At 32.3% G+C, this 16,747-nt stretch overlaps 1 protein-coding gene and 1 long non-coding RNA gene across 6 annotated transcripts in view; one reads left to right on the plus strand and one right to left on the minus strand.

Moving 5' to 3' along the window:
* Positions 1–16,747, minus strand: part of LOC111419203 (sidekick cell adhesion molecule) — a 61,234-nt gene that overhangs the window by 7,489 nt on the left and 36,998 nt on the right. For 2 of the 5 annotated variants that reach the window (XM_071193875.1, XM_071193877.1), the window contains exons 3-22: positions 15,477–15,569; positions 12,047–12,223; positions 11,111–11,992; positions 10,723–10,830; positions 9,970–10,089; positions 9,699–9,854; positions 9,476–9,602; positions 9,120–9,421; positions 8,582–8,782; positions 7,097–7,275; positions 6,581–7,037; positions 5,862–6,523; positions 5,269–5,800; positions 5,031–5,217; positions 4,760–4,975; positions 1,436–1,632; positions 1,183–1,379; positions 893–1,132; positions 490–835; positions 157–435 (exon numbers count right to left, since the gene is read on the minus strand). In XM_071193875.1, coding sequence (XP_071049976.1) covers positions 157–435; positions 490–835; positions 893–1,132; positions 1,183–1,379; positions 1,436–1,632; positions 4,760–4,975; positions 5,031–5,217; positions 5,269–5,800; positions 5,862–6,523; positions 6,581–7,037; positions 7,097–7,275; positions 8,582–8,782; positions 9,120–9,421; positions 9,476–9,602; positions 9,699–9,854; positions 9,970–10,089; positions 10,723–10,830; positions 11,111–11,992; positions 12,047–12,223; positions 15,477–15,569 — 5,658 coding nt within the window. The remainder of the gene's footprint in view (positions 1–156; positions 436–489; positions 836–892; positions 1,133–1,182; positions 1,380–1,435; positions 1,633–4,759; positions 4,976–5,030; positions 5,218–5,268; positions 5,801–5,861; positions 6,524–6,580; positions 7,038–7,096; positions 7,276–8,581; positions 8,783–9,119; positions 9,422–9,475; positions 9,603–9,698; positions 9,855–9,969; positions 10,090–10,722; positions 10,831–11,110; positions 11,993–12,046; positions 12,224–15,476; positions 15,570–16,747) is intronic. The other 3 variants (XM_023051984.2, XM_023051985.2, XM_071193878.1) reach the window with 3 other exon arrangements.
* Positions 8,175–13,473, plus strand: LOC111419207 (uncharacterized). The gene is made up of 2 exons (XR_002706920.2): positions 8,175–8,285; positions 12,955–13,473. It is a non-coding gene; the product is annotated as an uncharacterized lncRNA (long non-coding RNA).

The following is a 16,747-nucleotide window of genomic DNA, read 5'->3' on the forward strand; positions in this document are numbered from 1 at the left end:
ACCAACTGCTACATACCTATTTCCCTACATTGTCAAAATTTATTTTATTTTTGAGAAAAAAAAGGATAAAAACGCGAATTACAAAAAATAGCATAAAAAACGAATTCGTGCATTTCAAACGTGTCTTACGAAACTTGTTTTTTAATATACTATTACCTTTTCGTTTAGATTCAACATAATAACCTAAAATAGGTCCTTTTCCACTTAATCCATTTAACCAATGTAATTCAACACTACTCAAAGTATTCACTAAGGTTAATTCTTTTGGTGTGCTTGGTGAACCCTCTTGAGGCCCCGTTGTAACATTACTTGATAAAGCAGGACCATAATCTAACGTTTGTGCCCTTACAGTAAAAGTATACGTTATTTCTTCTTCCAAAGATTGAACGTAAAGACTTGTAGTGGTCACTTTTTGCTTAACCTGTTTACTAAATTCTATAAAAACTCAATCAAAATTAAAATATTAAAACATTAATTCTTTTTAATTACTTTCGTTTTGCTCCGTTGTCTCGTAAGTAACTAAATACCCAATAATTTCACCGTTTCGCATTTTCGGGGGATCCCAAGAAACGTTTAAACTGTTCATTGTGATATCGCTAAAAGCAAGGTTTATCGGCGCCCCTGGAAGTCCTTGAAGGGTTTTTACGGTTATCGGATGCGATCGGGGACCATCTCCAGCAGGGTTAAAAGCTAAAATTTGAATTTTATACTCGGTGTATTTGTCCAAAAAGACTAAGCTATGCGAATTCGATGAAGCGGGAACGACTTCAATTTCTTCTTCTACTTTTTTTTCTGGGGGAAGTTCTTGAGATGAGTTTATCATTAAATAAAAAATCTAGAACCAAAAAAATCTTTGTAGAGTAATCCAGTACAATTAATTTTATGTAATTACCTTATATCCTAATAATTCTCCATTTTGCATTTTTAATTGCGGAGGTTTCCATCGTAACCGTACTTCCGTTGAGCTTAAAGCTTCACCATCGAGGCCTCTAGGTTCCCCAGTGGGGACTGCTTCCCCAACATAAACAGTAGCTGGAGGACTTGCAGGACCTTCTCCTTGCGAATTAAATGGAACGACGACGATTTCGTAATTTCTATCTTGAAGGAGTTCGCTTAATACCATTTTATTCGCCTAAAAAAAATTAGTTAAATCCAATTGATTAATATTATTTTTATTCTTACATGTATCCCCAACACTTCTTCTTTGGGAGTCATTTGTAACGCGGTGGGAAAATCGGAAACTGGTTGAAAAATGACGCGATACCCCCCGGAAGTGACGTCGCCACTCCAAAATTGTTCTTCAATTGGTTCCCAGTAAACTTCGACGCTTGTTGTTGTAATTGGGACAACCTTAACTGTGTTAACACCTTTACTGGGTGCTGGAGAATAAATTTATAATTGAGTTTAAGGTTGTGGTGATTAATAAGTTACGAACCTGCGGGATAAGTTCTAACTTCCATTGATTCGGGACTAAATCCACTAGGTCCTATATCATTGGTGGCTCTGATTCGAAATTTGTAGAATGTGAAGGGTTTTAAATTTGAAACTGTGTAAGATGTTAATTGGGGGTCTACTCTTTCTGGGATAGAACTCCAAGGTCCGTTGTTTTCGGCTTTTTGAACCGTATAGTATCTAAAAAATTAAGTTAATGTCTCAACCACTTCATACTAAATTTTAAAATCTACTATGTATTCTTTCTTTTTGTACTTCATTATACAGGGTCATTCACGACGAGCACCCATTAGAACTATACAGGGAAAGTTGTGAAATAACAATATTGGAAAATTTAAAATAGACACTGGAGATGACGTGAACGTAATTAGTATTCAAACGTATAAAGGTTTTGGATTGAACGTTAAAAATATTAATAAAACATCCCAAAAAATATTTTCTTATACCAAGAATGCAATAAAAATATTAGGAGGTTCCAATATAAGGTTCCATTTTATGTTGTTAATGAAAACTTGTGAAATGGTATTGGTTTAAAAACTAGTTTAGATTTAAAATTGATTAATAAAGATTTAAAAGAAATAAATTCTATAATTAAAAATGATAGTTATGAATCAAAAGTAAAAGAATACAAAGATCTATTTTCTGGAATAGGAAAATTATATAAATTGTATCATATTGAGATAAATAAAAATGCTACGCCTAAAATTCTGCGGATCAGAAGTGTTCCATTTCCACTTTAAGATGAATTTATTATTGAAAGAGTATATGGCACATCTGAGTGGGTAAATTCTTTGTCTAGACCCAAAAGAATTAAATAAGGTAATAATTTCACAGCCTTATAAATTACCAAATATTGATGAAATATCAAAAGAATTAAAAAATGCACAATATTTGTCAACTTTAGATGCCTTAAATGTTTTCTGGAATGTACCACTTGATAAAGAATCAAATAAATTATGTACTTTTGGTACACCAATAGACAGATATAGGTTCAAACGATTACCATATGGTATAAAAACAGCAGCAGAAGTATTTCAAGAATATTTTCAAGAAATGTTTGAAATGAAAGGTGTAAAAGTATACATAGACGACATTTTAATTTATGCTGAAACAAAACAAGAACATGATCAAATATTAGAGAACATTTTTAAATTAGCTAGAAACTATAACATAAAGTTCAATTTAGAAAAATGTAAATTTGGATTGAATGAAATAAAATATTTAGGCCACAAATTTAATAAAAATGGTATAAAAATCGATGAAGAAAAAATACAAGCAATTAAAGATATAGAAATACCAAAAAATAAAATAGTTACAGCAATTTTTAGGTTTAATAACATATGTTGGTAGATTTATTCCTGAATTATCTGAAAAAACTTTTCCATTAAGACAATTGATCAAAGATAAAAATGAGTTCGTTTGGCAAGAACCACAAAATAAAGCTTTTTTAAAGATAATTTAGACTTAGAAGTAGAAATGTTTTTACAACTGATGAAAAGATAAAAAGTTTAATAATTGAGACATATAAAGATGAAGAATTTAGACAAATAAAAGAATTTATAAAAATAATTGACCAAGCAGCATAAATAAAGTAAATCAAAATTTGAAAACATATTATAAGAATAGACATCAAATAATACAAGGATGTGATAGATTATTGTATATGGATCAAAGAATAATGATACCAAAAGCAATGAGACACAAAATTTTAGACAATATTCATACAGGTCACTTAGCTACAGTGTTGTTAAATACCCGGGTATTTATTTTCAAGGGTAAATATTCTGGATATATACCCGGGGGTATTTACCCAAGATGGGTATTTTGAGGTATTTATAAATTTAATTTAAATTGAGTTGATGGCAGATTTGCAAGCACTTCAAGAATGCAGAGTCGCTTATCGACATACCAAACTTATTTATAACATCTACAAGAATGCTACAATGACGGTAAAATTGCATGAAAGTATTGAAGAGAGTAAAAGTAGTAAAGTACTGATTGTGAGTAAAACTGTTGGAACTCAAATTGTTCATCACAGTCCTCAGAGTGCATTTAAACAACTGGCTTGGACCCAAAAAGGCATAAACATTGATTGCAAATGCTTAAATAATTTGCGCTACGCGGACGATATAGTTCTTATATCGGATAGTCTTGGAGAGATTAAACTAATGATGAACGACTTAAAGGAGGTGTGTGCAAGAGTCGTGCTAAATATCAACAAGAAGAACATCAACATTGGGGATAATGAGATTGAGAGGGTTCACAGCAATGTAATCTTGGCTATGAGGTTCGTGTATCGAGAGATAATCAAACAAGCGAACTAAACAGAAGGATCTTAGAGACATCTTCAAGAGAAAAAGCCAAGAAAGGCTTTCAATCAATGCGTGTTTCCGGTTATGATATAAGGCTCCGAAACTTTATCATTAATGGTAACCACTGCCAGGAGGGTCCAAGTTGCGCAAAGATAGATGGAGAGGTCGATCCTGGGTCTAACTCTGAGGGACTACATACGAAATGAAAACCTACGAAGAAGAACTGGCGTAAATGATGTGGTCAACATTGTGGCAAAGCTTAAGTGGAACTGGACGGGCCATGTCGTGCGAATGAAGAATGAGCAGTGGACAAAATGGTTGCTTGAGTGAAGACCGCGAGCGAACAGACGAAGTAGACGTCAAAAGAATGACCAACAATTGTATTCAAACAGCACAGAATAGAGAAGGTCTATGTCCAACAATGGACGCAGAGGGCTGCTTGGTGATAACAATCATAATAACTTGATCTAATCTAAATTACGACAGATTCGTCTAATGATAATACGTCTTTGATTGTTGACAATTCCTCGTTTTCAACGTCCTCAACGTCTTCCTCTTCAATTTTATTGGAATCGATATATTTTTACTGGTATCACTTTTATACCCACTGTTTGGGTATTTACCCTGGGTCGGGGTAAATACCCGGATAAATACCCATTTTAGAAATACCTACCCGCCGGGTATTTACCCAGCGCCCATCACTGCTTAGGTATACAAAAATGCATAAAGAGAGCAAAAAATACAGTATATTGGCCTGGTATAACAGAACACATTGAAAATTTTGTTAAAAACTGTTACTTATGTAGTAAATATGAAAATTTTAATCAAAAGTTACCACTCAAGTCTCATGAAATAACCAAAAAAAACCCTTTGCAAAAAATAGTCCTGGACATATTTCAGGTAAAAAATCAAATATCTGACAATATATCCACAAAAGACTAAATAAAGCCAGTTCATGTTCAAGCGTTGTTTCTTTAACATAATATAACACTAACCTTAAAGGGGCAAAGCCATCCCTTCCAGGCGTCCAACTAAACGTAATCTGCTTGCTTTGAATTTGACTGTGACTTATTTGTGGCATAGAAGGATGTTGGGGAGTTTCCCGATTATTCGTGGTATACACCAAAGCATGGGCGACTTTTCCCCACCCCAAACGAGTTTGAGCTGTCACAGAGAAGAGGTAATACATATCCGGTTCAAGTTGTGTAGCCCTATAATCAAACAAAAGTTAGAATCAAAAAAATTATTTCAATCAAATAAACCCACCGAAAAGTTCTATCAATCGGTAAAAACTCTTTCGAATATCGACTAGTACCCGCTTGCGTATCATTTAACTGATACGTTACTCGATACGCTAAAATTTCACCATTTGGTTCTTCTGGAACATCCCAAATTATACGAGCTGATGTAACCGATACATCAGGGAATGAAACGTTGGATGGTGCACCTGGAACTAAATAATTAATTAGCTAAAATTGTTTCTTTTAAAATCTTATTAATTTACCATCCTCAAATGTTTGAACTCGAACAGATGGAGTACTTGGAACACCATCCCCTAATCTTGTATAAGCCAAAACTTGTATATGATACAAAACAAATTTTTTCAACTCTGTTAAAGTTGTGGTAAACGTAGAATTACTAGGGATTAGTTTAAATTGGACTAAAGATCTTGTATCAGCACCATAATAAACTTTAAAACCTTCCACCAGCCCATTTTGATGTTCTTTCGGAACGTCGCCCCATTTTACCACGATTGTTGTTGAAGAAGTCGCGTTTGCCTCGACATTTAATGGTCCAAAACTTGGTACCGATTCTCGAGTTCGTTCCAACGCTTTCAAGCTGGGTTTTGAACTTCCAACATCATTGTAAGCTTGCATAGTGACTTCATATAACGCGAATTCTTGGAGATTTGAGATTATGTGGGAATTTGCGTTTGGATCTTCAATGGTTTCGCTTAAAGTTTTTCTGGTTAAGTTTTCGATGTAGGTTATGTTGTATCCTCTTGGGTTACCAAACCATTCCATTTGTTGTAAAGGCTTAAATAATAAAATTAATTAAATTAACATGTTGAGATTAATCTAACTTAATACAACTTACAATCCATCGAACTCGTAGTTCTGTAGCACTCATAGCTCTAACTGTTACATTTTTTGGAGCGTGAGATGGGGGTGCTTGAATCGTTTGAAATTCTTTACTTGGTTCTGACGGACCGGAAGCTCCGACAACATTATTTGCAATCAATCTTAATCTGTACAAAGTAAATGGCACCAAACCTTCAACAGTAATTGTTGAAGCATCGGGATCAGAAATATCGTATACTTCAAACCACGTTGAATTTCGCGCCGTTTGAGCTTCAACAGTCCATTTTATAATTGAAGAATTTCCATCGAAACCAGGTGTGAATTGTAAAACGACAGAAAATGCTTCAATGTTGGAGAGAGCGAGTTTTGATGGTGGATGTGGTAAAACTGGTTCAACCCCAGACTGTATAACAGCTATTTTCGGGGTTCCATAACCGACATCAGTCCAAGCGGACACTTCGAAACGGTAGTGAGTTGTAGCTTGGAGATGAGTTACTTTTAAACTTAACGTAGTGGAGGTTAGGTTTTGTATGCGACGAGTTTCTGGTCGATCTTTTACTTCGTATTTTAATTGATAACCACGAAGAAAACCGTTTGTGTGTTTAGGAGGTAACCAAGAAACTTTTACAGCGCGGTCACTTACTTCGTCAAATTGTAAATTAGAAACTTCATCAGGAACTAAAACAAAAAAAAGGGTAATCAAAGACATATTACCCAAAGAATTTCTTTTCTCACCATCTTCCATCGTTTTAACTTTAAAATATTCACTAATTTCACCATCCCCAGGATCGGTGAAACAAACCACCGTTACATTATATTCAACAAATTTTTCTAACCCTCCAATAACAGCTGTTTGTTTAGCGAGAGGATCTAATAAATTCGGATGAACAGTTATTCTTTTAGCTTCAATATTAATTTGTTTTTGTTCGCTATATTTCCAAGCTTGTAATTTATAGCCTTGATTAATCCCGTTGATTTTTTGTGGATCGGGAGGAGTCCACCATACCCTAACAGCCGTTGAATTAAGCGCTTCGACCGATTCGATCACAGGCGGAGCTTCAGGTACACCCTCTTTCGTTTTTATTTTAGCCCCATCGGTAAATTTACCAACCCCTTTGTTGTTATAAGCGGCTATTTGAACGATGTAATCTTTCCAAGTGATTAAATCGGTTATTAAATAATTTCTTTGAGCCTAAAAAACAATTAAAACGTAATAAAGATAAGTTGAAGATGATTTTAAGCTGTATTAACCTCATTTGTGATGTTTCTTATGGTCCATGGGCTTTCATTGTAACCATAAAGCTTATAACGGATGATGTAACCTAAAATTTGACCGTTTCTGTGCTCTTCTAAAGGTGGTTGCCATTGAGTAATTATTTCTGAGGAACTTCTAGCTGATCCTACAAATCCAACGGGTGGTCCAGAAGGAGCTATAAAATAATTTAATTTAGTACTGTATAAGTATTTATTTAACTAAGGAAAGCATGCAAAAATATTTTTAAAAGCATCATGCGAACAAACTTGAATTTATTGGTATATATAATACGAAATAAACAAGAATATTGGTGATGACACATTCAATCTTTGTTATATGATGAACCCCAAGCTTTTTGGCTATCAATTGCAACTTTGTGCCATCTGTAGAAATCGCGAAGGAGTAGATGGAGAAAACCGGGGCCTTGCAGAGAAACTTATGAAGAGTTTGCGTGATGTGGTACGGCCATGTTAGGCGAAACGTCTCAAAAAGTGGGTGAACTCGAAATGAAGACATAAACAGAAACCTAACTGCTAATGCAGCTTCGTTATTTTTTTCTGATTACAAAAGTATGGGGTTAGATAGGTCTATTTCTTATTGTTTTAGAATAAAACTAAAAATAAACTTTTTTTAGTGTCGTCAAAGAAATTAAATTTACAGTTTCCTGTAAATTACAGTACTATAACTAAAAATTATTCTACTAAAAATTTATATAAAATTTACTTTATTTTCTAATATGTAACATAAATTTTCGTAATCGATCTTAAAAAACAAGATTTTTAATTTGACACTTCAGAAAATTTTTGAATACAAACAAATGTCGCTGTTTATTTGAATTTTAAAAATGTATGAGCGCCATCTATCAATAATTTATTAAGTCATTTAATAATAATATTAAATATTAATAAAAAATGTGAAATAATGCAATCTATACTAACTTTTGTGTAAAACAAATATAAATTAAATAGTTCAACAAGTGTATTTGTTTCAAATATCAGAAATATGTTTTTTTAATTTTTAGTTATAATTTACAGGAAACTGTAAATTTAATTTCTTTGACAACATTAAAAAAAAATGTTTATTTTTAGCTTTATTCTAAAACAATAAGAAATAGACCCTATATAATAATCAGTGGTTGTTTCCTACAGTTTATTGTATAGTACTTAATTGATCCCAATTAAATAAGTAAGTAACAAACCTAAAAACAAATTCATAATCATGCTTAAAAACTTAAATTGACTCATCAAGAAATTAATAAGTAACGTTGCATTAAAAATAATGGAAAATCTGTTGGGATTAACAAATTAAAATCCATCATGCTTAAAAATCACATATAATTAATAAAATAACCCCCACCTGTAAAATAAACCCTTTCACCCACTCCTAAGTCCCATTTAGGCAACAAATAAAATAAAGAAAAAATCCAAAGAAACATTTCTAACGTCAAACATTGTTTTTTATGCATAAAGAAAATTTCTTACCTTCTTGTGGTAACATAACCTGCCCGCTCGGTTCTGAAGGACTTCCTTCGCCAACGCTGTTCACAGCGCTGACTCTAAATTGATACGCAGCGGCCGCTTTTAAATTTGTGAGAAGAACCCAACGTTGATCTGCCGAAACGTTACTTAACTCCGTGATCCAGTTCAATAGGGGGTCCGGAATCGGGCCTGGAATAGGGGGTACTAATTTGAAACGACGTAATTTCCGTTCGATTTACATGTTTGGGTTGGAACTTTATGCATTCTTTATCAATATGAGCATGCAATTTAAAAGTTTAATTTTAGTTTGAGGTTAAGTTGTTTAATTAAAGGTTACATTAAGGGTTAATTCGAAACATGCTCATGCAAACAATGTTAAAATTGCTTTTATTTTAATTTTGGGATAGGTTTTTTAAATCAAACTAAAATAAAAGGACCAAAAGAAATGATTAAGCTATAAATAAACAATGACAACAAAAACAAAATAAATAAAACATAAACAAAAGCAATTTTAACACATTAATGTGAAGAATGAACTTACCAAGTTCTGGAACCTCTCTTTTTTGAATAATGTACTGTTTAATGGGACTATTTCCATCAAAACCTGGTGTCCAACTAACGTTAACAGCGCGTTGTGTTCCAGTATCCAATTTGGTGGCTTTAACGTTAATTGGAGCAAACGGAAGCTCAATAACACTTAATTTAGCAGAACGTGTATCATTTCCACCTGGAGAAGCCACTGTACAGGAATATGTGCCAACATCGGCTGCTCTCACCGCTTGGATTTCTAAAGTTCCATCCGACATTGTCTTTATACGTGAACTTAAATTCGGATTTATTAACCTTAAAAAGATCGTTTTAATAATATAAATAAAATTAAATTAAAAAAGAACTTACTGTTTGTTGTGGAACCATAATAATTCGTAAGGTACCGAAGGATCCGAAGAAATTTTGCATTGTAAAGTTGCTGTATGTCCTAGAAGTACTCTTGTTTCCACTGGAGGTTGCACTATTTGTGTACGAACTGTAAAAATTAAAAAAGCGATTAATTAAAATAAACTAAGAATGTTAGGTTAGAAAACGAACCAAATAAAATTAATCACAACATTTTTTTACTTACCAAGAACTGTTAAATAACCGGATCCTTTAACTTGACCCGCTTCGTTTGCTCTAATACATGTATACTGACCAGTATCTGATTTTTTAACTGCCGCAATCAACAAATCGCCGTTATCCAAAATTTGGATTCTACCAGACACTTCAACCTCGTTTTGTTCTAAAATAGATTAGTATACGCCACAAATAAGCAAAGGGGTTAATTTAATAACATTCAATTCACAACAATATAAAATATACTCAAAACACAAATTTAAAAAGTGAGGTTATGTTACCATTGTATATCCAGGTTATGTTTGGCACCGGTGCACCAACTGCTTGGCATGTTATCGTCGCATCTTTACCATCTAAAACAGTTACGTTTTGGGGCCCTACATCCATAACAGGTATCGAAGCTAAAAAAATATATAAATTAAATAATAAAAAATTACAACCGAAAATTATGGCTTCTTTATTTCTTTAATGATATAAAAAAAACTATTTACCGATAATGAAATAAATTATGGTTGTTGTTATATTAGTTAACATTTTATTTAAATAAAATTATTAAAAAAATAAATAAATAAAAAGGGGTTGCAAGTTATAATAGGGGTTGTTTACATGTTTTTGGACGGTTAAAATAACGACAGCGCCACCTTAACGGAGTTAGTTGAACTTTATATGTACAAAAGAATTTCGCATAAAATTGATCACCAAGAGATGTCGCGAGGATCTCGAAGTGAATGTAAGAAAAAGAAGCCATAAAATTCGAAGAAGTTTCAAACAAACCACACAGTAAAAATCGAAATAAAAAAATAAAACTGAGTAATTCCATGCGATCGCATGCAGAATATCGATACTTGGAATTTAAAATCCAGTACTGTAAAATCAAATCGGTAAACGAAGCATTTATCGTGCTTTGCATAACAAATCTTTGTGTGTATACAATAGTGATCAAAAAGTAGATGTAATAAATAAAATAATTTACAGTGGAATCAAAAATAAAAAAAACTACGATTAAATTTTTTTTTTTTGGTTTGGAATCTTACTAATAACGTTGTAATAACTTTTTCTATTTCGCCGTTCACCTCCGGTTCTTAATCTCATCAAGTTCCTTTTGATACTTCTAATAATCCTCATCTTATTTTTCTTAAACCCTTTTTTTCGTATACATAATACAATTAAAATAAATTGATGATTTTTAATACAATTAATCACAAAAGTAAGGTATACTTAATGTTGTGACTTTATACAGTGTCTACCAAAAAATCAGCAACTTCGTATTTTTATTCGTTTTTTTTTTCATTGCAACAACGTTTTTGATTGATCTTTCAATATAAAATAATTTTTAGATGCTTTCGTTTTTATTACATATTGAAGAAGTTGCTCAATTTTTGTCGAACACTGTAATTTAAATAATGTTTAAAAAAATCTTACTTTTAACTTTAAGCCAAGTTGATGCCGAACTTTCACCAGCTTCACTTCTCGCAAAACACTGAAACATTCCCATATCGGCAATAATAACCTTGGTAATCAATAAAGAATTGTCTTCTTCGATTTTATACCGTTTATCGGCAATTTCCTCGACATTTTTACCATTTCGAAACCACGAAATATTCGGTTTTGGAATACCGACGGCATCGCAAGGTAAAATAATTTGCGATCCATAATCGCCCAACATTTCCGATTTAGTAACGCTCGCAAACCTAGGTTTTTCTTGTACCAACACTTTAGCTTGAGCCGAAACGGGCGGAAAATCCCCGTTTTTAAGCGAAACCTGACATTCATACATTCCGGTGTGAGATAAATTCGCAGAGATTAACGTTAAACTTCGATTCCAAAGGTCATTAAAAGTATAAGAAATAGCGGAGTTTTCAATTAAAATCCCATCTTTGTACCAAATTGTTTGTAATTCGTACAATCTTCGAGCGTTCGCTATACAATCTAAAGTGGTTTGATCGGCACCTTTTATAATCGATACATTTTCAGGTGGGATTATGATTTCCGGTGGTAAATCGACGGTCGTGTCGCTTTCTTCAACGTTCAAACGAATATAAGCGCTATTTTCTTCTTTTCCTTCTTGAGTGTTAATCGCCCGAGCTCGGTAAGATTTTTGATCGTCCAAGTCGGTTGATAGAATGATTAATTGATTCGTTTTTGACTTTGCGTATTTTCGGGAATATTTCAATGGACCCTCATCGGTTTGCCATGTTACTTCCGGTTCAGGGGAAGATTGTATCTTTGGTAAATCTAAAATTGCCGCGTTTCCCGCTTGAATCTCAATCGTTGAATCAGTTTGATTATCAAAAACACCCATATCTAAATGAATTAGAGAATTAATTTAATTTTGAAATATCTAGTAAGAAATCTTACATGCAACGATTATTTTCATTTCTTCACTTATAATCGATCCGACTTTATTCGAAGCAATACATCTGTAGCTGCCTTCGTCTTCTAACCTCATTGAAAAAATTCTGTAAAAGGATTCCGCGGAAAAATCCGTAATTGGCTCTCCGTCTTTTAGCCATTTGTACTGAGGTTGGGGGTAAGCTATAACAAGAAAATAATATTTATAGTATTTTTTCTTAAAATTGTACAGATTTTAAAAGAAATTTAGTGGTTAAGTAAGAAAACGTCAAGCTAAAATATGTAGTGCAGACGAAACAACGGAACAGGACAAAAGCCCGAGGTATAGTTTCCAGCTTTTAGAAATAAAAGCTTCGTGACTGGTCCCCTTCGCAGTTCGCATATACATAATATTCCCGGTACATAAACCAGAAAGCTTGTGTTGCGGCGGTTTAAATCGCTTATTATTTCTTACGTTGAAATGCGCTTCGCGTGTTACACGTCATCGCACCCCGAGAAGGTTTTCAAGAAAGCTCGAAGCAGTTATTACGCAAAAATTTACCTGTAATTGTCTCAAAAACGGTCGATTGTAATAGGTTTAATTGTTGATTGTTGCAGTATCGCTTATCGTTAATGACTTTTTGAAACGTTTCGAAGTGATTTAAGTCAAATGTCATATTATCTAAATAATGTGAAGTTAGTAATAAATAACAAAAAGTTAAAATTAAAATAAAATTATTTTATAGATGTTATTGATTAATATATTTAAGAAAATTATTACCCCGTGAATAAAATATTTCAATAATCAAAGGATTTTATAAAAATTAATCAAGCTAACTTCAAAGAAGTCGATAAAAATGTCATTTAAATTGATCAAGAAAAACATAACCTCAAAGACATCTTTTTATTTTTTTAACTCTTTTTTGCTTTCAAAGGGATTCACTTGATCTTTACAAAAAAAAAATGTGTTTCGGATCTTGGATAGAGGTGGTGAGCAGAGACAAGTTCACCGGAGGCATCTACGTCCGCGTCCGGTCTTCTTCTTCGCCTTAATTCGTCCTTGAATAATGGATGGACCGGGTTGGAAAAGGCGAGGAGCTAAACTACCACGAAGGGTCGAAGGGGCCAACATCCCAGGTAGGAAACCCTTCGTAAACAAGCAGGGCGGCTCGTTACCGTGTTCTATACGACTGGACAATTTTAAAGCATCAATGGGGGGAATGTTGTAATATCGAAATTTAATAGAGAATTAAAACAATGAAGGTTAAATTTAAGTTAATCAAGAACAGTGTTGTGGTTTTAAAATAAAAATAAAGAAAAAAAATTCAAATGAGGTTAAGTTTTAAATATTTTATTGACATTTAAATCAACAATTTATAACTGTATCTAACTTCATTCTTTATTGAATATTAGTTTTCTTTTTAAAAATATATGAATTAAATTAAATAACGATATCTTTTATTGTTTTTATTCGCTTCTAATTCCTATAATATAAGTTTCCCTTCCCCTTTTAGTTCTAATTAACTAATTATATGTATTATATGTAGTTAAAATTATTTTCATAGTATAGAAGTAGATGCAGGAGAAACTTGTCATGTTGATGTAAGTTGTTGGGGTTAATGAGAAATTCATAGTGACACATAAAACTTTGGATATAACTCGTTTTGTTATTTATATAAGTAAGATATTTATAGATGTAGCAAAATTTTTTGCAAATTTGATTAATCTGTTATATACTAGCGATATCATCATTAAACTTTGAAAATTAATGCATTCAACGCTATCCTAAATCTGTATTTTCCGAAACGAATCTTCTAACTGTTACCAACTTCACAACTATTTGACAAGTATTGGTTGAATTTATTATTAATAAATTTTTAACGAACATATTTAAGTACAAATATTGAAATGTATAATTAATTTCTGAAAATGTATATAAAATGTAACTAATTTTGAAGGTAAGAAATAGAAATTCTTAGTAGTGTATAGGGTTAACTAATTAAGGAGGTACTATTTTGCTGTAAAGTTGGCACGAAATTGCCTTTCCCTTCGGGGCGAGTTTAATTTTGAATTTAATTCAACTCAACTCACCCCGATAGGTATTAGGAACAGGTGGATATAAACAACTTTAACCTAAAACCTCTTTTATTAAATCAACGTGAAAAACAGAAATCAATGAAATAACGTTTTTATTAATAAACAATAAAATTCGACCTGCTTCGTTGTAAAAACAAGTCATAAACGAAGGATTTATGGAACCTTAGGTACAACTATAAACGAGATCCTATCACCTTTTTTTACGAGGGCATACAATCTTATTACGTCTTGAAAAAAAAAGCATTAAATCTAATCTTTAAGTTCTTAATATACACGATGAAACAACAGCAACAAAAATAAATTAAATCAATAATAAATTAACGACTAATTTGTGTTTCCCCTCGAAATAATTTGTGGAAGCTTCATCCCCTTTTGGTTTGGCAGAACATCACCTCGGCGTAAAGCTCAACTAATTTTAATAAATCAATTTGTATTAATGAATACAGCACGCGACATGTACCTCGTCACAACATGTCATTTTACGTCCCAAGCTAGGTTTTGGGGTCTAATTATTTAAATTTACTATCATATTAATGTTTAATTAATAGATGTTTGTTTTCTTGAGCAAAATTAGAAAATAAATTTAATTTAATTTAATTGAAACGTCAAAACTAGTTGATTTGAGACAGTTTTAGGTCTTTTCCGGGGAGGTAGCCAACAAGAGTATTGTTTTGCGATCCTGGGGGGTTCGATATCCAACAGCAGCAATCCCTGGCGTCATTGGATCGCCAGAATGCAAAACGTGGACCATTTCACTTGTATATCCGGCATTAGAGACACAGAAGCACAGAAACACATACAAACGTCGGTCGTTTAACTCGGGCTACGTTCAATGTACTGCTTTGAAAATGGTTTTAATCCATTGTCTTATTGATTCTATTGTTACTAATTCAAGAAAGGCTAAAATATTAAAATCGATTTTTTTTAATTTTAATTCTTTTTGGTAAAGCTCTCTCCAAAGAATAATGAATAATAAACAATAAGTATCCGAAGTCATTTCCGTTGTGGATCATCTAAGAAACTTCCTTTTTAAAAATGTATAATCTTAAAAATTTTTTTATCGAAAAAGTAGGCAACCCAAATAACACTTTATATATTTAATTTTGTTAAATACTTTTTTTTTGATTATTTAGAAATGCATTCTAAGCGACTTTTTGTTAATTTTGGGCTAAAATAGGCGTTCGTTTTATCGTTTCGATCAATTATTGACGTGTAAAGGTCAAAATTGTTACCCTTTTTTACTAGAACGTTGCGTGTTTGAGGAAAAGGAAATTTTTATTCGTTCGATAATTAAAGGTGAATTGGGGGCCGAAAACGGGGACGAATTATTATTAACGGAACAACACGAAAAAATACTCACCGAACGCTTGACATTGGATGATTTTTGTTGTTCCTAACCTAACTATGCTATTTGTTGATGAAGATGTTGTAAACCTTGGCGCTTGAAGATTTTCTAAAACAAAAGGAACAAAAATAAATAATTAATTGAATAAAATCAAATAATTTTTTATTTAAATAATACAATTTATTGTTTTTAAACCTTTCAAAATCAATTTTTAGGATTTCTGTTGGTATTCCTTAAAAAATTTATGACGTTTTCTGATTTCTACTGACATTTTCGATAATTATAGGTTAGGAAACGAATATATCAACTTTTAACCTTATTTTGATAAAAAATAATATTTTAATGTTATTTATGAGACATAAATTACAAAAATAATCGTCAATACGAAAAGATAATTGTGGTTTAGGAGATTCAAATATCCTTCATGTTACTAATATTTCTATATGTAATTATCGAATGGTACAAAGGGACACGAATGAGTTTTGGTAAACTGATCATGTGGATTACCAATCGATATTCGACTGTAATTATAAACACCTATAAATTAAGTTAACGAATCATATTTTATTTCATGGGAATAAATTTAAAACAAACAATCCTCTATACTAAACAAGTTTCTACACAGAACGGAGAACGTTCCAAAACAGCTGTTTACTTATCAGTGGTTTACTCGTATTGACAGTACCACATACCGTAGAAACGTAGAGGTGTATTTATTTCGTAACTTCATGGCATATGAAGAGTTCGCAACCCATTTGAAAGTTAATTATTAACTTAAGGAGTGACGAACCTAAATTTAATATCTTTGGGTGTAAAAATAAAAAAGTACTACTATAAAGTATGGATGTGGAAGCGTTCTCTTTTGTGACTCGAAACATGCTGTGAAACAGATAAAAGAATGCTTAATATTTAAATAAAGTTAGAAGGCAACTTCGTATACCTTTATATGAACCGTATCGAGCATCCGTTCTTTGAAATAAGGTGTTAAGAACATTTTATTTCTAAGACTCAGCCATTAAGAAAAGGCATCCATGAAACAGTCATGGAACAACTAAGAAATTTAACAACACCCAAAACTATTATTGCTCTTAACCGGAGACGGTACGGTTGCTATTAGCGAAAATATTGAATAATGTGTACAATTCAATTTAGGTTGTTCAAGTTGTTGATAAAACTGCGGCAACTAGCTTTCGTTAGAAATAATGTGTGAAATGTTTCAAGTGGGAAACGTATAATTAAACCGTTGTTAATGAAACTGTTATTGAAATATTCAACAAAAGAGTGTA

The sequence above is a fragment of the Onthophagus taurus genome, chromosome 2 (genome assembly GCF_036711975.1).
Source record: "Onthophagus taurus isolate NC chromosome 2, IU_Otau_3.0, whole genome shotgun sequence".
NCBI classification, from domain to species: domain Eukaryota; kingdom Metazoa; phylum Arthropoda; class Insecta; order Coleoptera; family Scarabaeidae; genus Onthophagus; species Onthophagus taurus.